At 44.4% G+C, this 26,636-nt stretch overlaps 1 protein-coding gene and 1 long non-coding RNA gene across 7 annotated transcripts in view; one reads left to right on the plus strand and one right to left on the minus strand.

The window, feature by feature from the left end:
* Positions 1-1,014: 1,014 nt before the first annotated feature.
* LOC308460405 lies at positions 1,015-15,600 on the plus strand. Of its 2 annotated transcripts, XR_013978556.1 has the most exons (7): positions 1,015-1,415; positions 5,120-5,246; positions 6,591-6,734; positions 9,066-9,120; positions 10,250-10,316; positions 13,751-13,813; positions 15,086-15,600. It is a non-coding gene; the product is annotated as an uncharacterized lncRNA (long non-coding RNA). The 2 variants fall into 2 exon arrangements; XR_013978557.1 differs by lacking the exons at positions 1,015-1,415; positions 5,120-5,246 and adding an exon at positions 5,289-5,374.
* Positions 10,681-26,636, minus strand: part of CFAP65 (cilia and flagella associated protein 65) — a 42,398-nt gene continuing 26,442 nt past the window's right edge. For all 5 annotated transcript variants that reach the window (XM_080976400.1, XM_080976401.1, XM_080976398.1 and 2 more), the window contains 10 exons: positions 23,878-24,036; positions 22,019-22,162; positions 21,711-21,827; positions 21,001-21,138; positions 18,587-18,649; positions 16,747-16,961; positions 15,607-15,777; positions 14,099-14,389; positions 12,873-13,010; positions 10,681-11,832 (listed from right to left, as the gene is read on the minus strand). In XM_080976400.1, the coding sequence (XP_080832526.1) occupies positions 11,706-11,832; positions 12,873-13,010; positions 14,099-14,389; positions 15,607-15,777; positions 16,747-16,961; positions 18,587-18,649; positions 21,001-21,138; positions 21,711-21,827; positions 22,019-22,162; positions 23,878-24,036 (1,563 nt within the window). In that variant the 3' untranslated portion in view covers positions 10,681-11,705. The remainder of the gene's footprint in view (positions 11,833-12,872; positions 13,011-14,098; positions 14,390-15,606; positions 15,778-16,746; positions 16,962-18,586; positions 18,650-21,000; positions 21,139-21,710; positions 21,828-22,018; positions 22,163-23,877; positions 24,037-26,636) is intronic.

Raw genomic sequence — 26,636 nt, forward strand, 5'->3', positions numbered from 1 at the left:
GGGCAGCAATGTTACAGGTGTCCTTTGTAAACTGCATTGTCTTTCTGAACATACGATTCCTCCAAGTGCTGGCAGCCTTCAATAAAACCTTTTCCCAAGCATAGCTGCTGTGTAATGCAAGACAAAGATGGCTGACAACTCACTTCAAAATATCCCATTACAGCCATGCTCAGAAAAAGGCTTGTGCTGGCCAAGCCAAGCCTTCTATAAAGTTGCCTAGGCTGTCTGTGGCTGTTTTCCTGGACAGGCTGTATTGCCAAGTGTAGCTTACTTGATGCAGAGGCTGGGTGTTGAAGCAATAGGAGGGCACAGGTGTACAAGGCTCTAAGGATGCACATGATGCCCTGTGAGCACACAGCGCATGTAGGTATGTATGCTACATGCATGCCACCCATTTCCACTGCGCAGGCATGCCATGTGTTTGCAGATAGGCTGGACCTGCCTAACGCGAGCCGAACGAACAAAACATTCACGTCAGGTCTTGTGCGTGGGGCTCGACGCGAGGCAAGCACAGCAATCGCCTGGGGACAGGCTACTGGAGATGTGTGAAGGAGCCCATTCCTGCCATGTCATTCTGCCACGAAATATGCCCCAGCCGCCACATGGGATCCCAGTCAGAGCATCATCTGGAAGGGAACTCCGAGGTATCTGTGGAAGAAAAAGAGCTTATAGGGAAGGGAAAGGAAAGGAAAGGAAAGGAAAGGAAAGGAAAGGAAAGGAAAGGAAAGGAAAGGAAAGGAAAGGAAAGGAAAGGAAAGGAAAGGAAAAGGGATGGTGGAAGGGAATGGCAAAATAAAAGAAAAATGGGGGCAGGAGTAAAAAATACTTAACAATAAACAAATTAAAGAAAAGGGGCCATGTCTGGCAGGCAAACAGAACTAAACCCTCAGATTTAGTATGGGATAGGTTTTCTTTGCCTTTAATAGCCAACCGTTTTACAACAGTACAGTGTAGGACCGAATGCTGTCTGGAGAAGGGAAATTCCAGATTCCGTTTCCTCTGACTCATGAATCACACAGGGTAGCCACGTTGCTGTAAGCAATTAAAAATAATGACAGAGGGGAGAATTTTGCCAAGCTTAACTTCTCTTCCCACCCTGATGGGAGAAGCTGCATATGCTTAAATTCTCTCTTGTTGGCAAAATTATCGAAGGCAGAGAAGTGCAGTGCTGAATCAGGCAAGCCCCAGCAGGTTCCCTTTTCTCTCCCACCCACTTCCCCAAGTACCTGGGATAGTCCTGGGGCACAGCAGAAGCCCCTGTGCATTTGAGGTGTTGAGCCCCCCATAACAAACCCCCATTGGGGCAGCCTCCAGCCGCCAGTCTCCTCTTCCCAGCGCCCATCCCCCCCCCGGCATTGCTGAGCAATAGCCTGGGAACATCTCACCTGGCTCCAGTGACACGTTGGCAGCTCCAGGTGAGGGACTCACCTTCCCAGCCGAGCAAGTGGAAAATGAGGGTGATGCTGGCCCTGCGGTGGCTTTTATAGGCCTGATAAAAATAGCTCTGGCTTGGCAGGCAGTAAGGGGGGCCAGGGCGTGGGGGGCTGCATGGAGGAGCCCGAGGGCTGGGTTGTCACCAGGAGAGTGCCGTCTCCCCTGCACACCTGTCATGGGCTCTGCATTTGCTCAGGGCAAATATTGACACAGCAGGGCAGGAAGGCAAGCCAGGCATGTGGGGTGGGGGGAGAGGGGGGCATCAGGAGCCCCCCAGATTAGCACCAGAGCCCTTGCTAATGGGGTTGATTAGAGCCAGCAGCCCGGGCAACTCGCTGCACAAAGAGCAGAGAGGGGGAGGGAAGGAAGGCAATGCTCATTAAACCTTCCCTGGAACAACACCAGCTGTCGCTTTCCGCCCACCTGCCTCTCTCACTTCGCTGCCCCAGGGCGGGCAGCGTGGGGAGGGGGGAGGGAGGGAGCGCAGTCCCGGGCAGGTGTATGGCACTGCTGGGAACACAGGAGGAGAAGGGAGGAAGGAGGGGATGGGCATGGCCGAGGGAGGGACGTGTAAAACGTCCACATCCTGGTTCAGGTGCAAGGGGATTGGCAGGTGCCAAGGAGAATCGGGCTTGAATGTGCAGGTTTGGGAGGGAGAACAGGAGAGGAGGCTGTGCAGAGTTCCCTTTGTCACACCGCTGGCCCTGGAAGGCAAACCAGAGGGAAGCTAGGTTGCCCATTTGTGCCAGGCAGAGGCCAGCAAATTCAAATCAGGCCTAAGTGGGAAGAGTACCTTGAGTGCACTGTTGAGGAGTGAGAGGCTGGAGAAAGTCACAAACTGAATGTAACTCAGCGTGGTGTTTATACACGCACACACATGCGTATGTTACGCACAGTTTGGAGACGGCCGAGCAAAAGAACTGCACACAATGTACTGGAGCTTGGGAGGTGACTGCTTGGGCTTCTGCTGGAGAGCAAGATTCAGTCTTTGTATTAATCCTTTGCCTAGTCCCTTTAATTATATTAAAGTGCTTTTTACAGTTTTCATTTTGCTATGATATATTCCTCCCATTTTACATATTGGGCACCAAGGTGAGAGGTGTACTTCCTGAAGGTCCACCCAGTGATTTCATGCTGATGGACTCATGCTGAGCGGACTTGAACCTGTACTACACATCTACAGTCATTCTGCTTGGACAAAAGTCTTCTCTCCTTGGGATCCCTCTCCCCTTGGTCTTCTGTAAACAACATCAGCATTGGCAGAGCCACCGCTGAAGTCAGTGGGACAGAGTTCTCTCTATGGAAACCAAAAAGGCCATGAGAATGAGATTTCTGTTAGCTATCTGAGCCCAGGGACTTGGAAGAGAGTGTTGAGTTCTAGTAGTTAAGGCAGCTTTATGTGACTGAAAGGAAACATTAAAGCTAGTGTGTGCGTTGCCTGTTCTGGGAATGCATTTCTGGTTCCATGTTGCAGGGATTAAACTATACTCCCAAACTGAGTTAATGGATGTCATCTAACGAAACAGTATTTTAGCTTTTTAAAAAAACAACCCCTAAAACAGAGGTCAGCAAGGTTTATCTTGCCTGAGCCGGATTGGTCCCACAGAGATCTCTCCCACGAATGAGCATGTGCCCCCACGATTTTTGGTGTATGCACCTGCACAGATGCGTTTTTCAGCGTCTGCGCAGATGCGATTTTTGGTGCCGCGGAAGCGAGGCACTGCGCCGGTTTAGCGCAGCACGTGAGCGGGCAGCTCTGTTCAGGGGCAGCTCATGGGCTGGTCAAATGACCTCTACAGGACGCTTCTGGCCCATGGGCCTTAGGTTGCTGACCCCTGCCCTAAAACAGTGTTGGTGGTTAAGGCCCTAGGGCTCTAAGGCAGCCTGCAGTCAATGTGGCTAGGGCTCTGTATCCCAAGAACCCACACTGAATGGAGTCTCTCCAGGTAGAACTAGAATTTATCCAAAGCACAGGACTGCTGCCCAAAACAGCTGCCACATCTGGAGTTCATTTCCCCTGTAATATTTAGTAATGATACCATCATACTGTGCATTCACACACACACCCCTTGATCCACATCGTGGGGCAATGGACATGGGACCTCTGGCCTTAAGAGGCATTCCTGTGTTTTGCATAATGCCTAGTTCTCCCCTTTTATGCTATGCCAGCAATGAAATTGTAAGGTTGGAGCGGACTTGTACATCATTTAGAGTAGCCTGTCAGAAATGAAACTGAAATTTCCATGTGCCAGCAGTCCCATAAAACAGAAGGGCGCAGCCTTTGTTGTAGACTTTATGGTCTTTATAGCGGAGTGTAGGTGCATCTGATGTCCATGAAAAGCTTATGTCATAATTTGATATTCTTTCAGATGCCACAAGATTCTTGATTGTTATTGTAGTGTGTGTGTGACAGCCAGAAGTGCCTGTAGGCTGTAAGTATAAGAAGGAAAGTAGAAGGAAAGCAATTGGGTGTGTGGGTGGGTGGGTGGGTGGGTGGGTGGGTGGGTGAAAAAGATCGGTAGGAATTCAAAGAGGTTAATTTTTCATTGAATTTTGCCCTTTTTCCAGGATGACTTGACATTGTGTGGTTTTTCTTATTTAGATAACACTTACAGGGTGGACAATGCTTTACAATGTTACTTGATTTCAAGACGAATGTGTGCTGTTACTCTTGCTCCCATTTTGCAGCTGGAAATCTTAAGGACAAAGAGATTAGTGACATACCTAACACCATACAATGGGTTTTTTCCTACATATTTTAGAGCCATTCTCACTCAATTTTCTTGTCTTAAGTGGCATGTTAGTTTCACTTTTGAGGGGACTCAATTTGTACTTGCAATATAATGTGTGCAGTAACACCAGCAGCACTGGTGGGACCAGCATCAGTAGAAATCCAGGTGGGTGTTTCTTTTCTACATAATTACACAAAACATAAATTGAGCCATAAATTCAATATAAGGTCACGGTCTCTTATAAATCCTTGATTTTCAAATGATAGACAAAAAGGTGATCATTTACTTCAGAGCTTTCCAAGCATTCCATCTTGGTGACACACTTTTTAGATATGCATCATTTTGTGACACAGTAACTCAGTTTTACTTGCAAACCGGAGGTTAAACTACCTTATAAGAGTGTGGGGGGCATTTGCATGACACTACTACACACTGCAGCTGACACACTAACGTGTTGTGCCACACAGTTTGGAAAGCTCTGGTTTACTTTGTTACAGTAGAACTACTGGGGCGGAAGGCAGTGAGCCCAAACAGTAGGTGGAACAAGAGACAATGGTAAGCAGAGCCAACTAATTCTTGTTTTGTCCCCTTCTTTCTCCCTGCTGAGTTCTTCAAGGACAACACGGGCAGTCAGTGTCACCCTCTGGAATGGTTCTAAATAAAAAGATAGGCAGGTGGGGCTAACAGAAGACAGGGCTTTATTTTCCTGAAGGGGCCAGCCAGTGGCCACTGCATTGCATTTTGTTGGAACTGTCATGAACAATACAGGACATTCTAAAGGCCATTTTCCTTTTCCCAAACAATTTACCTGTTTTTTTTGTTATATACCAGGGGACATACCATGTTCTCAAAAGATTTATTAAAGCAGCCCAGGCATGATGTTCCATCTTGTCTTATGATGTTCCATCTTGTCTTACTGATGTTCTTCCCCATTCCCCCACCCCCACTTATAGCAAGGATGCCATAGAATGACACCCTGTCCTAGCCAACAAAACCGGACCCTTATGCACCAGTTGCCTGAAGGAAAGCAACATCATCATCATCATCATCATAAGCCTGCAAAGAACAGCCTGCCAACAGGTGATCCATCCACTGCTTTTGTTCTTTCTCTTTTTCAGACCAACAATGGAGAGATACAGCAGGTGTTAAATGTTTAACAGGTCTGAGGATCACACCTGGCCCAAAGATCCCCCCCCAAAGGCTGTCAGGTGGGAAATGCACAACTGTTGTACTCCCTGCTTGTACCTGGTGGTGCTGGAAAGAGCTGCTCCTGGTGAAATTTGCCTCTCAAATACGTCTTTGTGCCTGAGTTGTCATCTTAGATAGAAATGTGCAGTAGCTGTACTGTACATGCAGAATGATATCCAAGATGGCAATGTCCTCATAAGACATGGATATCATCACTGATTTTTAGCATTCTGACCTTAGACAAATATTTGGCAAGACATTTTGTGGTAAAATGAAATAGGTGTGTGTTGTCCATCTAATGTCAAAATTCACCAGGTTGTCTTGTCCCATTCATTGTTAAAAGCAAGACTATGAATTGAAATAAATATTATTTTGAAGTTTGTTTTTTTAAAAATGAAGATAACTCTTTTATATATAACACATATGTATTGATGTGGATATCATTTTAAAACATGTCACTTGCATCAAGAATGACAGTGGGATAGCACCAGTTATAATTCAGATCAGAATCCACACACAGTATAATTTAGGAAGGAGGACATTAATCAGTGACCCTAACTGGTTAAATGATGCTACTATGTGTTAGAAAATAGAGGGTCCCTGGCTGGGCAGCAACTGACCAAGAAGGATCTGGGCTTCATGCATGTTCAGGTCATTGAGTGTGGAATTATCTTTTTAAAGGACCAACATTCTTCATGATGCTCTCTGTCAGTTAACTTTGTGCATCTGTTCAAATGGGTCCTGTAGCAAGAACTATAGCCCTACTGATTATAAATGTTTGTTCCTTTAAACCAGTGATGGCCAAACAGCTGTTTTGGGGCTACAATTCCCATCATCCCTGACCACTGCTCCTGTTAGCTAGGGATGATGGGAATTGTAGTCCCAAAACAGCTGGAGGGCCAAGTTTGGCCATCACTGCTTTAAACAAAAGAGGGGTGTTCCAGTGTAGAGGGGGAAAGATGGGTTTTGAATCTGGGGAACCAACAGGGCACCAGGGAATAGGGATAGTCATTTTCCATTGAAATCAGGAATGAGGATCTAACCTTTAAAATTCATTACAATTGCTTGGGGGGGGGGGTTGATTGTCATAAGTGATGTCATAGGCACATGTGCCCATGACGATTACACAAGAACACACTTCAATTAATAAAAAAATATTGCTTATAGAGTGAGGGTAGGAGATTTGCCAGCAACAAGAAGACTGTGTACTGGTAAAACCGGTTTTCCCTGTTGCAGAGCCTCAGTGTGAAGGAAGGACAACTGTGTTCCACAATCAAAACGCTCCAGGGTGGGGTGATTTGCCAAAAAAACCTGGATGTCTGTACACACCCCTTTAACAAGAGGACCAACGATGGACAAAAGGCTACTCTTTGAGAAACAGTATGTATGGGGGGGGGGAAGGATATTCAATTGTGCAAAGGGTCTGGGCTTCTGGTGGGCATAACCACTGATGGAAAACCAAGCAGGAATGTGCACTATGTGAAAGCAACAGTTAAAATGAACTAAATGTTACTGTACATTTTAGGAAGTGTATGAAAACAGTGGAAGATTTTTGGCTAAACACGTCACCTCATGTTAGATACATTCAAAATTGTTGCATGAAGTTATGAAAGATGCTCCATATATGTTGGTTAATCTTTTTCTTTCTCAACACGCTCCCACATTTTGTGAATTATGATCCTACAAAAGCTGCAACATTTTTTTTGCAAGCTGGAATCCAGATAGCACAAAACTGTTGTTGTTGTTGCTGCTGCTGCTGCTGCTGTTGTTGTTGTAGTAGTAATTCACAGGATATTAGACCATAATCTTCCAAAATTTCTTTACATTGTTAGTCTTTTAATAGTAGAAGAGAGTAGAAAACAAAAGCAAATAGGGGTTTGTCTTCGTATCAGTGCATGTTCCTGTCATTGTTCCCCATTACATAAATTTTGTACAAGACAAAGCAGAATGGAACTAACAATTAGACTGTGAATCCTAAAACATTAAATTTTTATCATGGTGTTTTATCTCTTCTACATAATACATATTTAAAACCTTATCCTCATAATCTTGATTTTTTAACCATATATCCAGAATCAATTTATCAGGGGGTAATTTGTGTATTGATAAACCTTTACACATTTAGGCTATGATCCTGAGAGCAAGTTCCACTGAACTCAGAGGGACTTACTTCTGAGTAGACATGCATTGGTTTGCTCGGTTTACAGGCCTGTGGTAATAATAATAATAACAATAATTTATACCCCGCCCATCTGGCTGAGTTTCCCCAGCCACTCTGGACGGCTCCCAATCAAGTGTTAAAAACAGTACAGCATTAAATATTAAAAACTTCCCTAAACAGGGCTGCCTTCAGATGTCTTTTAAAGATAGGATAACTGCTTATTTCCTTCACATCTGAAGGGAGGGTGTTCCACAGGGAGGGCGCCACTACCGAGAAGACCCTCTGTCTGGTTCCCTGTAACCTCACTTCTCGCAATGAGGGAACCGCCAGAAGGCCCTCGGTGCTGGATCTCAGTGTCTGGGCTGAACGTTGGGGGTGGAGACACTCCTTCAGGTATACAGGACCAAGGCCGTTTTGGGCTTTAAAGGTCAGCACCAACACTTTGAATTGTGCTCGGAAACGTATGAAACATGGTTCATACACATGAGTAAGTTGTTTCCCCTCTCAGTACATTTGAACAGAAGTATTTTTATAATTCTGTGTTTTTGTATCTCCAGTCACAATTATTTCAACAATGAAGAGCCACTCTTTAGAACAGAGAATCAAAAATGAATGAAGCTTGGGTGTCTAGGGGATACTACAGGGCAAATGAGAACTAAAAGCAGTGTTGCAGTGGGTGGGGAGATAATAGACAAACTAAGAAAGGTGTGTTTTCCCGGAGGGGGGGAGGAGTGAATAAGGTAGGATAGTTAGTCAAGGCTGGGAGTCAGATTGCCTACAGTGATTGCATCATGGCTTGTGGGGTTGCCAGCTGACCAAATACAAACACATTCAACCTGGCCTGCTCTTGTGCTTTTTAACTGTTGCTTGATGTGTGATGTGTAGAAGCAGCTTGTCAAGGTAGAAAGCCAATCATTTTCACAACCAACATCTGTTCAAACTTATGTTAAAGGCACAGGAGCAAAGGTTGGTGTCTAGCTAATAGCCTTTCCCCCCAGATTGGGCGAGGGTTTTTTCCTCCCCGAGAAACTATCTCATGGCAAACAGGAATTCCAGTAGCAATTCCAGGAAGCTAGATTGCTGGCAAGGCACCAGATCCTGGCTGCATAAAGCACTTATTTGTTTCTTATTCAGCATTATGCTGCTACAATAGAACAGCACTTTGTGGTTCAAACATGAGTTGGTTTATTTTTGTGATCCTGCAAGGGAGTAAGCAAGACAGTCACAGGGCTAAACCTGACTGCCAAGTACAGTGGTGCCTCGCAAGACGAAATTAATCCGTTCCGCGAGTCTCTTCGTCTTGCAGTTTTTTCGTCTTGCGAAGCATGGCTATTAGCGGCTTAGCGGCTATTAATGGCTTAGCGGCTTTAAGAAAAAGGAAACAAACTCGCAAGACGTTTCGTCTTGCGTAGCAAGCCCATAGGGAAATTCGTCTTGCGGAACGACTCAAAAAACGGAAAACTTTTTCGTCTTGCGAGGCATTCGTCTTGCGAGGTACCACTGTAGATGTTAATTACATGACTACAATTAATGTGCACTTTTCTTTTCAGTTATGTACATCAGCCAGGAAGAAGCTTGACCATGGGACCATGTGGGGAGAGAGGGGTGAGTTTAACTCTTCAGCTTCCTTGCTGCTGACCCAGGCTTAAAAACAAAAGAGAGAGAGAGATGTTTCTACACTTGAAATGCAAATAGCAGCTTCAGAAAGGCATTTTTGGGACCAGGAATGTGGCAGGAAGGCAAAGTGTTAAACTACTCTCCACATCTCGCAGGATCCTCAGACTGTGACTGCTATTTACATAAGGAGGGGGAAGTGCACAGTAATTGCATTCACACAATTATTGTCATGTTCCTTTGGCCCTGAAGCTCCTCAGCTTGGAGGCTCCATGCTCAGCTTCCTTTTGAGGGCCTAGCATGGTGCTGCTTGCCATCACATAATGAAGCTATGGCATAGCTTGGCTCTGGGGCTCTCTCTTGGGTTTAGTTAGTCTCCCTCTCAAGGCAGCTAGCTAAAACAGCTCACAGAAAAGAGAAGCAATGTGCAGGCTAAAGAACAGAGCAGAGGTGCTTTACTAATAACAGCGAGGCCTCGAGCAGCCAGCCTCCCCAATAATTTAATCACATCAGACCATATTCCAGTTCACGTGTACGCAACCCATGGCTGCTCTCCATGCAATGCACCAACCCCTGCCCACCTTTTCCACCAAGCTTCAGCCATCACCTGCACAACGGGGAAGATACTGCTGTTCCCAGGCTGCTAAGCAGCATGGACACGGCTGCTTTGGCCGCATCCTCTCTAAGTGTTTCCAATCCAGCCATGATAGATAGCTGCCCCTGTGCTTTCTTTCTCTTGCAATTCTTCCTAGGCTGTCTCCATTTGACACCTAAATACTACCAAGTAGCTAATAGAGCTGTTGCCCTGGTTTGAAGATAGGTAATGATACCCAGGAAAAAAGAGCAGCCCTATATATGCCAAATTAAAGCCAATTCAGACTTTCTGAAATAAATTAGCTGCAGTACAAATACTTTGTTTTTAAAAGGCTTATGGGCTCAAGTGTTAAGTCCCCCTTCTAAGGTGGCATGAGAAGTCTGTGATGGCGAGAGTTGTTGAAGATATTGCTGAAGTAGCTACTTGAGTACTGACAGTGTGGAGGGAACAAAAGTGTTTATTGTTGAACAAAACTGCTGTTTGAATCAAGCCACTGTTTTCAGTACTCTTCTCATGCTGTTTTAGTCACAGGAGCCTCTGCTCCAGAAACAGAAGCACAATATTTGGTTGCATGGAATTTGTCATCCTGAAGGTATGTCTGTACATCATGCCCTGTCACGTTTCATTTAATTTTTTTGCTCTCACCAACCTTACAGAAACCTTTGCACGTGCCCTGTTCATACCCATATCTTCCTCCTAAAATTGCATGTTTGGAAATTGGGGGAGCGGTTGCTTTTCTCAATAAATTCTGAATTTAGACCACCACACATACCCCAATGATTGGGGCCAGGCGCCCATGAGAGGAGATGGTAAAATAAGTTAAAATCTTTGCTAAAAATGAACAAGGCAGCTCTGACAATTCAGCATTGTCAAAAAAGGGGGGGGGGGAATGTTGATCAAGGATGATAGCCATGACATTAACCTAAAGAGATAAGGCAAGACTACTGTCCACACCATTCACAGAAAAGTTTATAATTCTATAATGAGGTAAAGCTTTTGCACACAAGACATTGCAGTGAATGGTGTACCCGTTGGTTTATTGTCAGTCTGCTGGCTGGCTGGTTGCTGCTTAACAGAGAACACAGGATCATGCTGCCTCTCACACTTCAAATTCTTTGTTCCAGTTTTCATAGATGCTTGTGTGTGCTAGAATACATTTTGCAAATTCAAAAACAGGACACTCAAAAGAGATCTTTGAAAGAGGCAAATCAAGCTGCTAGGAGAGTATATTTGGTGATGTTTAGAAACTGGAACACACTGCTGTTACAAAACTTCAGAGCTCTGTGGCTCAAGCCCGACAATGTATAGCATTCTGAAAATGTTTGTGTGGTGATCTAGCCTTAAAAAAAAAAACACCTTCAAGGTTTGCAGACCTCTAGCTCCTGGAAACTTAAAAGGAATGACAGAATGAGGAGCCTCCCATAAACGGCCTGTTTCTTAAACAGCTGCGTGCTGAGGCTCAGGCCACCCCAGTTGGCCTTCCGTCAAGTTTGTATTATTTTAATCTTGGTTTGTAGTGTTCAGAAAGGCTTTGTGGCTTGCATATCTGGTTGCCAGGTTTCATTATGCAGGAATCGTAGCAGCAAGGAAAAGTGCACCCTGTGCTGTCCTCTGCGGAGGCTGGAGCGCTGACAAACTAGACTGCACTGCCCCTTGGTGGAGGGAAAGTTGAACACTTACAATACAAGAGGCTTCCCAAGATGAAAACAAAGTCATCTTAATTTGAAAAAATAATCTCTCTCACACATGGCACAAGTGAAACCACTTCTGCTTGGGTGCAAACCAGAGTTGTATTTTGAAGGCTGCATGATAAAGATCCCGTGCTATTATTGAATAGGGTAGGGTCACATAGCTTTCTCTGCAAGTCACTTCTCCTTTGACCCACCTCCAAGAAAGCAGCTTTCCAGTAGCACCATGGCTCCTACAGGGACTAGCCAGATGTGAATACTGGACTTGTGTGGTACCAGAGTTCTCCAAGCCCCTAGGGGGGCAAGATGATGTGCCGCTGCCCTTCAGAGTCCTTGTTCTCTCTGGAGGCACAGGTCAGTGGTGCTGTGGTGGGGTGGAGCAGAGACGGTTTGTGCATTGGAGCAATGGGACTGATGGTTCTGAAATAAAAAGCTCCATTTCAGTTTTTACAACTTCATAAGACTAAAAAAAGTATTCAAAAGCCCCAGGTCCAGTTTCTGACTTTAAAAAAGCATGGCTGGGCATGTTCTTTGCTAGAGACCTTGGGAAGATACCACCTAACAGGATCCCAATGGCACACTTCTCATACCTTCTTCCTTGATTTCCTTGTGTAGCAGCAGGTACCATGAGAACCTTCTATTCTGACTGATGCACCCCTCTCCAGGCTTAACCTTAGTGGATTCCTTACTGCTTTTACTTCTTACCATTCTCCTCTGGCCAGCAGCAGAGTGTATGCTGGCAGTGCCAGGGAAGCTGCTGCCCACTCTCCTCCTGCCCTCTGCCACTGGATCATGTCTGCTACTGCAGCCAGGCGTAAAGCGCCTCACAACCAAGGAGGGTGGGTGGCAGCATTGCCACCACCACTTCTGCTTTCTGCTGCTGGGTCAGAAGTAACCCACCAGCAGAGCTGCTGCCACTGGGCACAAGGAGTGCCACAGCCAAGGAGGGTGGGTGGCAGTGCTACTGCCCACTCACTTCCTCTCCTCCCCTGGACAAGCACCACAGCCAAGGAAGGAGCCTATTGTGGGGTCATCTGTTTGCGCAGACCTCTCTCGAAATTGCACCTGAGGCCACAGCACCCACAGCACTCAACACACTCCACCTCTTCCTCCCCCAAGCCTTCTTTCCCTTTATTCACCATCTCCTTTAACTTCAACCATATACCCATTTTCCTCATCTTTTGTGCTTCCATTCCGTGGCCATTGAGCAAGCCAATCACACCACAAGGGGAGACACTCAAAAAAGGAAACCAATAGCATACAAAAGAAAAGATGGACGAACATTCCAACCACAAGGGCATAAATGACCCTCTGCTACTAAGCTTTCATAGTTACTAAATAGGCATCAACCAAGTTCTTCTATCCTTTTGTTCTAGGCTCATACAAAAATGAAATAATAAATTATTATTATTATTATTATTATTATTATTATTATTATTATTTCATACCCCGTTACTCACTTTTGGGAGAAAACAGTAGGGAGTGCAATGATTCTGGGTCGTGCTGTCAGCACTACCTCCCCACGACTGGCCTCCACCAGAACGTTTCTGATGGTGTTTTCCAGCACCATCTCAGTCAGATTTGAAAATGCTGGCAACCTTTAGAGAAAAGAGCATTTCAGTTATCCCTGTCCAGGGAAGTTGGTGTTTCCAAGCATGCTTACAGAATGGTACTACAGAATGGTACTACAGAATAGTGCCCACCCTACTCGCTACCTTTTTAATAGCATAGTTGACAAGTTGGCAAAGTTCTAACAAACCAAAGGCACACTGCCCTGAATGAAAAAAAGCTAAACCAGTTTTATTGAAAGGGTGTGTTCACAGACAGGACAGATGAATAGATGAATCCATATATAGAACTGAATGTCTATGATGGGACTCAGAAAGTACCAGCACACACACACCAGGCTAGTAAATGTAAGAGAGGTTCTAGGCTGAAGCTTAGGCACAGATTCATTGCTTCTCTCTAATACACTGGAATCCTTCTCAACTTCAGAGTAGTAGGATCATCACTGTGATGGATTGTATTTACTTTTTCTCTTAGATGTCCATAGAAGTCAGGGGTTGCTCACTTCTATGGGCAAAAGAAAAGCAACAGTCCTGTCAGGGAAGGGAGTAAACTTTGTCCCTTGCTCAAGTATGTGCCAGACTGCAGTCTCATTTCTTTCTCCCATAGGAATGTATTTGTCCCTTTGCTTTCTAAAGGGAATATACTGGAGTGGAGGGAAAAAACCATCCCTCCATCTCAGATACTGATGGGCTCAACATCAGGGATGAGGCCAAGTTTTGCACTACCTCTTCAATGTCTCCAATTACAGCTGCTTTACTTTCTCCCACAGACATGAATGGCTGCTTTTGGCTTTTGTGGAGGAAGAGAAATGCGTCCCATGATATAGCAACAGGTACTTTGATAGTGCAGAATATAACCTAAAATGTGTCGCTTTGCAATATTTTGAAATTTGGAATATTGTGACAAGAGTTAGCATTTTAAGGACATAGGTGAGCCGCAGGGACATGGAATGAGTGACATTCTTTTAAATATTTTTTAAGTCAGGACACTAGCTCAAAAACATTGTTGAATCCTGCCCATTGTTCTGTGCATCTTTCGCATTATGTAAGTATTGTCACCAGAGTATAGCTATTTTGCTGAGAACCCCTACTTAGATATGCCCCTCAATTTGGCTCACCTGATAATGGTTTCTTTCTGCTCCCGGAATTGTTCCTTCCGAATAATGACACTTAGACTCTCTTGAGCTTCTGAAGTTTCTGTAGGAGATCTCTCTTGTACTCCTCCAGCATCTTCATCTTCTGCTCTACACTTAGGGCTAAACTCTGGGGAAGTTGGTGTTGTAGAGGTACCACCTGGGCTGTGCTTTTGTTTGGCTGACTCCTCACTCCAGAACTGGCAGAAGTAGGGTGTGGGCTCTGCTAGGCTTCTGATCACTGCTTCCTGGAACTGGCTTTCCTCCAGCAGCCCCCTAGAATGTCAGGAGAATTCACTTTGGAATGAAAGACAGAGCTGGCTGCCTTTGTCACACTGTTGCCCTCTGCCCCCAAACCCTGGGCATATGAAAAGCCAGTGTACCCTTTAGACTATCCAGGTATACATCCAAAGGGATACGTGTAGGAAAAAGGTATGTATTGGAAGTCTTCCCTGAATATAGGTTCCCCCACATCACACTAAATTAGTAAAATTGCCTGCAGTGAGATGTCATGGTGAATTATCAGCAAGAAAGCAGAACAAAAGATGCAAAAGCTCAAAAGACTGCCACTCCCCATATGTACTGACCCCAACCCTGTGATCATCATTTGAGGCCCTTCTTCATGTGCCTCCTTCATAAGAGGTCTGGAGGGTGGCAGCACAAGAATGGGCCTTTTTTGTGGTGGCTCCCCATTTGTGGAATGCTCTCTTTAGCGAGGCTTGCCTGGTCCCTTCACCTTTTGGCACCAGGGAAAAAAATTTCTCTTCAACCAGGCACTTGGCTGGTTAACATTTGATGGCTTTTTTAATGTGTTTGTGGGAGGGAGGTTATTGGTTTGTCTTTGTTTTATGTATTTTGTATTTTTCTGTTGTGAACCACCCTGAGATCTTTGGGTGAAGGGCAGTATACAAATTAAATAATAATAATAATCACCCTATGTCCACAATTGATTAAATCTTCCCTTTCCTGCAGGAATTTGAACTAATTTACCTTCATGTTACTTAGTCACTACAGTGAAGTGGACTTGGACCAGGACGACCTGACTTTCAAATCTCCCTTCAGTCACGAGGTTCACTCTGTTGCCTTGGATAATGCCAAGTCTCAGCCTAATCCACGCAAGAGCATAGGAATCTGCCTTATCCAGAGCCCATGTGGCTCATTATTGACTGACTTGCAACAGCTCTCCAGAGTTGCAGACAGGAGTCTTTCCCCAGCCCTTCCGGGAGATGCCATGAATTGAACTTGGGACCTTTTGCATGCCAAGCATGTACCCTGCCACACCCGTTCCCTATGGCCTTTTCCCCACCTCATAGGATTACTGTGAGGACACAGTGTGATAACACCTGTACAGTATTGCTGACCACCTTGGAGGAAGAGAAGGCAAATGTGACAAATGCAAACGCCTAGCCTTGCAATTCTATGCATCTGAGCAGACTGTTATGAAAACATATTCTGCCTTTGAACAGCAGGATTCTGGTTGAGGAGCCACCCACTTGATCACTGTCGACAGCATGTCTGTCACTAGCTGTGCCTCCTGTTCCGTGCAGCTTGCTAATGCCATCATACTTGGAGATTCACTCTTGCTCCTGCTCCTGCTCCTACTCCTACTCCTGCTCCTGCTCCTGCTCAGAGTATTCCTTCTGATTGTCGTCTTCTTAAGTTGGCTGGAAAGAGGACAACAAGGAGAATTAAAGTGCCTTGTCAAATGATACGAGAATGCCATGAACCACAGGGTATCTAGAAAGAAGCCAACAAGATTTTTGTCCTCTGGCTCAGTTTGTTAAATTTCCCCACAATCCCCAGCAGTGGATTGGAAGGAATCAGATTCACACACTGCTTTTCTCAATCCCAACATACAAATGTTAAGAAAAACAACATGTAAAGCAGCTTTCGTAAGAGTGAGATTTACGCAAGATTCACAATTTCCTTATGCATTGGGTTGTATTCAACTAAGTCCTACCTAGAGTAGATGGTGTAGACCAGTTGAAATTAATATGCTGGTCATGTTGTAAAGCAAGCTTCCCCTGAACTGAACTTGTGATTTTATTATTTTAACTTTTTAATTGTTATGATTTTTAATTATTGGTGTTATTGTATATTTTAATAAAGGAAGTTTTAGTGTTCTCTATTTTAACTATGGATTGATATTATAGTTGTAAACCACTTAGAAGCCATCATGACATATCAGTATTACAGTACAGTGGTACCTCGGGTTAAGAACTTAATTCGTTCCGGAGGTCCGTTCTTAACCTGAAACTGTTCTTAACCTGAAGCACCACGTTAGCTAATGGGGCCTCCTGCTGCCGCCCTGCGATTTCTGTTCTCATCCTGAAGCAAAGTTCTTAAGCCGAGGTACTATTTCTGGGTTAGCGGAGTCTGTAACCTGAAGCATATGTAACCTGAAGCATATGTAACCCGAGGTATCACTGTATATAAATTAATAATAATAATAATGTCCATTAACTTCACCAGGTCTACTCTGAGTAAGACCAGCATTGAATACCACCAATTGCTTTTTGAAGAAACCATTTTGGATGCCTGTAACAAACAGCATCTCATTTATTTGTCTTGTAGGAGAATATACAGAGAACCAACATCTCCCCTGGGGACCTGAGGACAGGGCAAGGCCTTACCGGAAAAGGAAGTGCTGGGTCAGGTCATTAGGGAAGTTGACCAGGTAGTCATCAGTTGAGTGTGACCTGGCTGTAACCCCCAAGTGCATGAGGAAGGGCTTGGGGGGCTCCGGCTTCACCCACAACCTGCTGGCATCTTTGTTCCTCGTGAGCTTCCTCTGGCTGCGGCTGGCAGGAGGGTTAGGCACATGGATGTTTCTAATGGGTGGAAGAGTCTGTTGGGGTAGATTTTAAAAGGTACTCTTTAATGAGTGGGTTGGAGCCCTCCAAAGCCAACCACCACTATGTATTTTGTGTTCTCATTTTGTATTTGTATGTTGTAAACCACCCTGTCTTTTTGGATGAAGGGCAGTATACAGATTAAATAACAACCACCACCACCAGAACAAATCTGCTTAAAAGACAGGTTGGGGTTTCTCTCTGTTTTATACACAGTTCCAATTTTCAGCCTTCATCTTGGTTCTCCCATGAATTAGGCTGTGCAAAGGCCTCTCTCTCAAACACAAATGTGTGGAGAAAAGAATGGACTATATATAAAAAATACAGTAATTACTCAGAACCTTCACCGCACCATTCTTAGGGGCTCAGTACTGGACTTAGAAGTACCCTCAAGCTAAGAACCTGCTCCTTCAGCAAAATTGTGATTCCGGTCCAAGCACCATATATATATATATATATATATATATATATATATATATATATATTCTGAATTTTTTTTCTGTGCTGCTATATCACAAAATATCAAGGTAGCATATACTGCTCAAACATAAAACATCATTTAAAGATGAAATTAAAAATTCAAGAATACAGATAATCAGTAAGGCTAATCAAAATTAAACAGCTCCAAAGGTCTGTTGGCCCAAGTAGTCTTCAAGAGGCCCCTGAAAGTCAAAAGCAAGGATGCTTGCAAAATCACTGCTGAAACACAGTTCCACAGCATGGGACAGGCAACTTCTCTGGACAGAAGAACCACCCCAATACCCTTATCCAGCCCATTACCAAAGTCAGGCACTCGTTTACCATGCAGAGAAACAGAACTATGTGTCCTCAGCATATTGATGACAACACACTCCAAAACACCAGATGACCCTTCTCGGTAGTTGCTGTGCCCAGGAAGCCTGCTTGCCACATTGTGGTTCGACTATATGACTATTCCTTTCTTAAGGAAAACTGATTCTGTAGGCTGGAAGCTGAAGCTGTTTTTGCACAGCACTGATTGGCTGGTAGTGGTAACTTTTGATCCCATACCTCCCCAGAGCAGTTTTGCAAATTATACCACCACCGCCCCACACACAAACAATACATTTTTTTAAAAAAATGTGAAGAGATTTTGGATTGCATCAACATTTAAATAGTAGTTCAGTAAACATTTTTAAAAGGCAGGCAGCTCACCTAAACCACTGGGGAGCAGGGAGTAATGGGACACAACTACAAAATCAGTATTTAAAATGGACTATGCAGTGCAGTGTAGTGGAAAGGCAGACAGAAATCTGACACATACATCAAAGTGGTGGGGACTAGCTCTTGTTTTTAGATAATCCATATGCCCCCAAAATGCACTTTTCCTGATCATCATACTGGATTGCTACCCACCCTGCAGCAAAGCATTTTCAAATAATACAGAAAAGCTGTACAGTCAAAACAGACCCAACAAATGCTTTGATAGCAACACACAATTATTCTGTGTGCGTGGGCACTTCCATTCTGTCACCAAAATGCCAAATTCTTAATCAAGCATCCTAGCTCTGAAATAAGAGCCCCATTGGTTCACTGCCCTATCAGTCACCCTCAGAAATCTCAACATATTCCACTTCAGAGAAGGTAACAGTCAACTTATTACCTTGTATTTCCGGATCACTGGATGTGTGGCAGAAAGCTTTGCTGACGCCAAGTTTGAAGCCCCCTAAACAAAGGGAAGAAAGTCATAGTAAACATAACCATGATGCTGTTACACAATGACATAAAGTAAGATACTCAATGGTGCAAAGTAAAGTATATGCAAATGTTTATAACAAAGCCCTGGCAATTTTGTTTGTTACTGTAAAAGAGCCAAAGGAAGGTGCAGTTTTGAGCAGAGGGGAGCAACAGTCAATGGAGCAGGGGCTCAACCCTTTCTGTACCAGCCATATTTTCCTCAAACTGCTTTGCCCCATGTGAGGTTCTAGATGGATAATCTGGAACAACATAGGGGGAAATTCTTCCTTCCTTCCTTCCTTCCTTCCTTCCTTCCTTCCTTCCTTCCCTAATGCAATAATAGTCTGCAATTTGCAAACAGAATGAAAATACAGAGTTAAAAACATAGCAATCACAACAATGTGTGTAAGAGATATCGAGGAAATTGCCTACAGAGAAAAGGTTCAAAATTCTTTTCTCCCTTGCTCCTCTTCTGCTAACAACAGCCTCCTGAGATTCCTCTGCATTTTTGAAAAGGCATATAGCTGTGCTTCATAACATGCCTTTTCATATAACATGTACAAGTACACTAGTCAGGGAGCTGTAATTGGCTGCAGCTGCCTGCTGAGTGTATCCTAACCAAAAATCCAAGTTTGCCTTCACGTAACTTGTGAAATGGCCTTGAATTTCTGTGCTGAATGGCAGGAATTTAGTAAACTTCTGTGAAAATCTGCCAACTCGTGACACGGTTTGCATAAAACTGCAGAACAGTTATGGAACTGGTTCCCCCCTCTTTTTCTTAATGTGCTCCATCTAAAAGGCACCTCCAGAATGTCAGTATTTTGTGGGAGGGAATCAAGTGCATAGCAGAATGTTAGGTTTTTGCCATTAAAGTGGATGAAAGCAACACATCCACTTAACAAACCCCAGACTTTTTGTCACTTGCAACGTGATGGGGAAATGTGTTGTAAAGTGGGATGGACAAGCGCCTAACAGGAGCACATATAAACACCCTGCAAGCAAATAAGGATGAATGCTCAACAAACAGGTGGTCTGGAGGGGCCCTAAACATCCTGGCTTTATTTTCAACATGCAAATTAGCATATGTAGATAGATGAGGACAGGTGCCAATGCAGGAATCCTGACAAGTGTTATCATCAGAAGAGGAAATTTGCAGAGCATTGTATCTGACATGAATGAAAAGAAGATGAGTTTTTATGAGTGTGAAGCAGGCAGATCTAATACACGGGGACAATTCGCCTGGAATTTCTCCTGTGCAAGTTTCACTGAAATGAACAGTTGTTAATTAGGTTTGTGCAGGAGAACTTCCCGGGGGCTTGTGTCCTGGGTTAACTAATGTGAGGAGGATGCCGCTTGGATTTTCCACCTCAAGTGCTGCAATGTCTTGGGCTTGCCCCACAGAAAGCAGCTTAGTTGCTAATAGGTTCTTAATATCACTTTTGTCTTCCCCCGATTTACATTTGGAAACTATATGTGGGAAAGCAACCAGAAGATGGCTGAAAATACATACCGTATTTTTCGCCCTATAGGACGCACTTTTCCCCCTCCAAAAATGAAGGGGAAATGTGTGTGCGTCCTATGGGGCGAATGCAGGCTTTCGCTGAAGCCTGGAGAGCGAGGGGGGTCGGTGCGCACCGACCCCTCTCGCTCTCCAGGCTTCAGGAAGCTATCCGCTAGCCGTGGGAGACGCAGCTCTCCCACGGCTAGCGGAGAGCTTGCCGGCACCCAGAAGCTTGGGGCGCGCTGAGCTCAGCACGCCCCAAGCTTCGGGCTTCGCGCAGTGCTCCGCTATCCGTGAGAGAGCCACGCAAAGTCGCGCGGCTCTCCCATGGCTAGCTGAGAGCTTGCCGGCGTGCTGAGCTCAGCACGCCCCAAGCTTCGCGCAGCTCTACGCTAGCCGTGGGAGAGCTGCGCGACTTCGCACAGCTCTCCCACGGCTTGCGGATAGCAGCCTGTTCTGGGGGCTGGGGTCAGGGGAAGCTCAGGCTCAGCCCCGCACCTGGAGGGGAAATAATTTTTTTTTTCTTTATTTCCCTCCCAAAAAACTAGGTGCGTCCTATGGGCCGGTGCGTCCTATGGGGCGAAAAATACGGTATCTGTAAAGTCTGAATACTCAAATAGCTTTCTCAATTGTGGGACTCAAGTCTCATTTGTGCCTGACCAGTCCACCACTACAAAGATTCATATCTTCACTTAAGTCACTTTTTGCCCTACATGTGCTTGCAAACCACCAATAGAATCATGTGATGCAGGTGTCACTTTGAACAGAAAACCCATCCAAAGAAGCTGTACTGTTCTTTTTTCAGTGCTAAAATCTCCCTCTCTGGAAGGCCAACTTACCACTGGAAACTGTTTTAGGTTATTCTGTGTATCCAGGTCTTTCTCTGTGATGGTGAACTCCACAGCCTGGCGCGCCTTCTCAGCTTCCCATTCTTGCAGCTCTTTCTCATACTGATCAAGTGGGTGCTGGGTAAAAATCTACAGGGGACAAACCTATGATTAACTCAGCATTCTGCAAGTTTGCACTCCTGCTACTTCAGTACTCTGAGATGATGAAAAACTTGCTCTCCCTATAGACATATGTCTTCTAAGTATGAATTTCTAACAAAACTCTGACTTTATTTTCTGACCTTATACACCAAATGTGTGGAAACAATAACTTGTCCAACCAATCAAAGCAAAGGGTTAACCGGGATCTCAAAAACCTCCCACCAACATCTCAGTAAGATTTAGAATTCTTAGTTAATACACAATCAAAGAGGGAACAAGGTGGTTGCAGAGCAGCAACTACAAGTGTTTGGACCAAGGACGAACCTCAACTGCAGCACCCTGAGAAATTATGAGGGGGGAAATTGAGCCATGCCTGCTCAACAGCATCCTTGTTTGTTGTATTTGTCACCTCATACAGTAAGTTTCCTAGGTGATATGCAACTGTGGTACTATAGGAGTAGGTAATGTAATTGGAGTCAAGTATATTTCAGTAATCTAGCAACATCCTTGGCTTTTGGTGTTCAAAGAAGTAATGATCTAAAGTACACACTAATCCTCACCTCACATATCAAATCTATGTTGTAGAAGCATGGAATTTCACCAGCATACAGTGTGAGAACAAATGAGACGCTCTCCCCAGCCTGCACAACCCCAGTCTCTGGAATAATGTCCATTACCTTGAAACAAAGAAAGTGGTTGTCAGAAGCATTAGCAGTGCATAATGGATCCCCACCAGAACGTTTTCAGGGCTATGGCTTCTAACCATTAGGAAAGGAGGCTATGTGGCTTTCAGTACTCCAGCATCACAGTGGGAGAGGCCACAACACTGCCAAAGGGGACCAAGAGCAATCAGACAGATGAAGCTCACCACCATGGAATTGGAAGTCCCAGTGTGCCAAGAAAAAACAATGGCCTCATTCTCGGAGGCATTGTTGAGAAAAAAGAGTCGGCTGCATTTACTGTAGACTGGGATGTTGCCAAAACAAATCCGGGGATGAGATAAGTACACCGTCTGCAAAGAGAATAAACAGAGGGTGATCCCCTATCCTAACAAGATGGGATCTCTTGTCTCCCCCTTCCCCACCCACCCCTCCCAGTGAAAGGAAGCTAGCACAGTGCTACCAGTGACAGACATTTAAGCAGCACTATATGCATGAAACATGTCTTAAAAAATACAGATTAATGGTAGCAGCCTGTTTCACAAAACTCTCAGCTACAGATGCAATCCAATTACAACAATGCTTTCCTAGTAGGAGGCATCCGTATGGGAGGATTGTGAAAAGACTCCTAGTGTAGCTGAAGCAAAGGGTTAATTAGGATCTCAAAAACCTCCCACCAACATCTCAGTAAGATTTAGAATTCTTAGTTAACACACAAATATAGGTCAAAACCTCAGTACTTCAAGGGGACAACCTTCTGTGCTCATCCAGTTCTCCCCCCTCTCCCAGTTCTTTTCTACCCAAAGGGGAAGAAGAAGGTCATGGTCGTAGCAACACATGCCACGTCTGCCCCATTTCCTACTTTGGCCAAAAAGAGATGGCTCTACTCATCCATCACCACCACTGCATCCATGATGAATATATTTTCAGAGAAAGCTTAAGCCTCATTGGAGAAAGAGCATGTGAGTCTTCAAATAATGTTTCAGGTGTCACATGCAGAACCTCCCTACTGTTGAATATATAACAGATCATACTATATAGTCACATTAGACTGACTTCGCCTGTTTCAACATTGGTAAAAGGCTCTACATGGTAAGGCCTCTACACTAGAGTTATAAAATTTGTAAGCAGCAATTGTGGAGATTGGTTGGGCAGCATGCTATATCCCTGCATCAGCGCTGCACCTTGCTGCAGCTGCTGGCTCTGGCATTTGAACTCTATCATGCAATCCCAATCAACCCCTGTGGCTTCCATTTACAAATGTTGCAGCAGTGGCATGAATCTTTCAATAATACTGAATTGTTTGGTTTGGTTTTTGAAGTAATCACACCACACTTGCAAAATCTGAAGCTGGCCATAGAATTCTACCAAAGGAGCATCATGTGTCATTCCAGAGATGACTGAACAAGCAGCATTCAATTCTCAAAAAGCAATGATTCATTTGCAAGTTACTTTCTTGCAGTGGTCAACAATCTGGGTTTTGCAAAGCCTAGCGCTACTCATCCTTACTTGTGGGCATATCATAGTTGATCAAGGAGGCTAACATTTTAAAACAAAGCAAATCAAACAGCACCAGAAAATTAATAAGAAATCACAAACAAAATGGGCCACAGAAGTGGAAATAAAATAGCATTACTGAGGCTCTTGTAATCTGAATGCATGTTAGCAAGACAACAGCACAGGGCAAATTGAACAGATGGTTTATCCAGTAAAAAACTGCTGGTTCATATCACAACATAAAGTTCTTCAAAACATGCAAACCCAGAAACATCTGCAGTATGATAGGAGACTACTATTACATGCCTGGTTCTTGAAGAAAAAACAACACTGATTTTGTGGTTCGTGGACCACAAGTTGCATAGGCCTGGTTTAAATTAACCAATTGCACAAAGATAGCCATTGCTGTTTGGGTGAGAGGAGGATCACACAACACATTACTCAAGAGGAAACAGGACTACACAGAGAAGTATAGCTCTTGCGGTGCCAAGGGCTCATACAATTTGAAATCTCTGTTCTACGCCCTCCAACGTTCTTCCATGCTAGAAGCACACCATCCTTTGATACTTACCAGGCCAGGCACTGTTAATTTGGCAGAACCTGGTGTTGTCGCAGCACAAACCACTTTGTCGAATTGTGCTGATTCACCCATAACGTGTGGATCGAAGCCTATACCTTGGAAGGTAATCAGAGCAGAGTCCCCTTCAAGGATGTGGATAGGTACCTCTACCTAGGCAGAAAAACGAAACACAAAGCTGCGACTGGAAGGGCTCTGGTTTTACTCTGGTGCTCAATAAGAGTCAAAAACAGCTTTGTTGGAGTACAGCAGCTATCTTGCAAGTTAAATCAGGGAAAGGATGTTCATGTCAGAGCCCAAGGGAAAAGCAAGGAGAGACAGAAGCAAAATAGGCCTGTTACCTTTTGCTGGGAAATGTTCCAATCAGATTTCAGTCGGTAGTTCAAATCTAAAAACAGAGCTCATAAGGCTCACAATCTCTGTCCTAGGAAGGCAAGTGTGCTTTTTACATGCTCAATGATACTCTTTTCTATTATTTTACACATGCCAAAGATGACCACTGAAACAGATTTCTGGATTGAATTCTCCAAATTAAGCCCTGGTTGTGCATGGTTCAGAGTCATTTTAATCAATTTTAGTGTTTTTGATAAGCCACTGTGCACACAAACCAAGAGTTTCTCCCCACTTTTAGGGCTTTCCTGCACCATTGTGGCCTTGGGCAATGACTGCTCAGTTGTTTCTCATTTGTTAATCTCCATGTATCTTTCTGCAAGGTTGTGTTGCTTTGCAGCTATGTTTTTCCAGCAGTCACAATGCAGTCTTTTGTAACTAATGAAAACATGACAATAATTTTCACGGATAGTATGCTTGTCACTGCTGTAATTGTATAGAACGTGGTTGTGTGGATTTTACGTCCACTCACTAGATTTTGCCTGAGGCATAACCAGCGGTGTATAGCCCAGCTCTTCCTTCCCGTATTCCCCAATTTGTACATTTTAAAAAGGGATTGTTGTATAATTCTCTAGTGGCAATTAAGGATATCAGAAACAGAAACAGGAGCAGAAATTGCCACAATTCCCATGTTCGCCCAAGGTAAGGAATGAAAGTCAAGGAGGTGAATACAAATGGCCCGGCGAGTGTTGGTACCTCTGACACCAGGAGGGGGCGCTGGTGTGTGGGCACCTGGTTCATGCCCCCTCCACCCACACCCGGGGCCATGGCCCTTCTGGCAGCCCTGATTAAAAGTGTGTTGGCGCCATCGCCGAATGGCGGACTCCCTCCGAGCTCCGGAGGGAGCCTGCTCGGCAGGGGCTGGGTCCTACCGCACCGGCGATGCGGGGACCCTTAAAAACCACGGCCACGGAGGCCGTGGACATGGAGACTCGGCTGGCACCGCTAGCGCCCTCCCGACTCGTGAAGGAGCCTTTTTAAAGGCTACGGATCGGGTGCCGGGGAGAAGCGTGGTGCTTTGAGTCCTCTGCTATCCCTGCCGAGCGCAGCCGCATGCCATCCGGCGGAGAGCGCTGACTTCTTCCATTGAAAATTCGGACTTCTTAACAACAACCCGTGAGTAATTTGGAAACCGGGTTCAAAAGGAGAAAAAAAAAGAATTTTTTTCGGATTGGACACGAGCGGGGGGGGATCCAAAAAGGAAGTCAGTCCCCCCCCCTACTGTAAACCTTCCAAAACAAGGACGGGGAAACCAAGGTCCAAAAAGATTTGTATTGCCGATAAAAACTAAGAATTCCACGATGGGGAACTATAAGAACTGTGCTGGAGGAAGAATTGAGGGAGAAGAAACGTAACCCCCCCCCCCCTGGGAACCGGGGTGATTGAAGAGAGAGCCTGGTGAAAAGAGTCGGAGATTTTGACAGCTGTCAAAGTAGCTGTCAAAGTCGGAAAGCAGAGAGGATTTTATTATGAGAACTTTGCTGGTTAAATTTGTTACAATTTGCTATAACTTGTTAAAATTTGGATACAAAATGGCGAAAACATGGATAACAATCGGACTTTTGGACTAGAGAAAACAAAGTTACAACAATCCCCCTAGAGGAGTTTCGGGACATTACAAAGATGGTCGTAAGTGGAAAAATACCATTGGAATTTTACAGGACTGGTTATCTTCTGGGAAAGCTGCAAAACGGAAATAATATTTTGTCTACAGGGTGTTCAGCTAAAGGAGACAATAGAATTTTCTATTGAAGAAAGGAAGGGACTGAACGCAAGTTTTTGTTCCTGAATAACAATAATCCCTGCAGAGTTACTAAGCTTCTGAATTAGAACGTTTCAGCAGCGGAACAAGAGGAAATTGGACTACAATTTGGAAAGAACAATGGGGGGAGTTTTATTAATAGATCTGAAGTTAAGTGTTTTAAAAAATAATTATAAAAAGAAAAAGCCAGCAAGGAGTTGGGGGAAATAGGTGATTTATGGACTTTAAGAATTCCAGGCGGATAACATGGTTTGGTGGTCAGGGGGAAATTAAACCGGGGACAGGGGGGGGAGAACTAAAATCCAAAGGCTTGTTAACTTCTTTTTTTTTGAACTGGCTCTTTTTCATCTATTATACTTTTTATTTCTTATTTCTGATATTTCTATTGTGTGGGGTGTCCTTATCATTAAAAAAAGGGAAATTGTGGAATGAAAATGGGGTGGGCCCTGGGAGAGAACTTTTGTCTTTTATTAAGGGTATTGATGAGGAGTGTATAAATTTTAAATTCGAATAATGGTCTAAACAAATTAAGTTTCAATTAGAACTGAGAGCTTGTGGAGCCAACAATATGAAAGAGGAATATGGTAGGGGTGGGGGAAGG

Source organism: Podarcis pityusensis, assembly GCF_964106645.2.
Source record: "Podarcis pityusensis genome assembly, chromosome: 1".
Lineage (NCBI taxonomy): Eukaryota > Metazoa > Chordata > Lepidosauria > Squamata > Lacertidae > Podarcis > Podarcis pityusensis.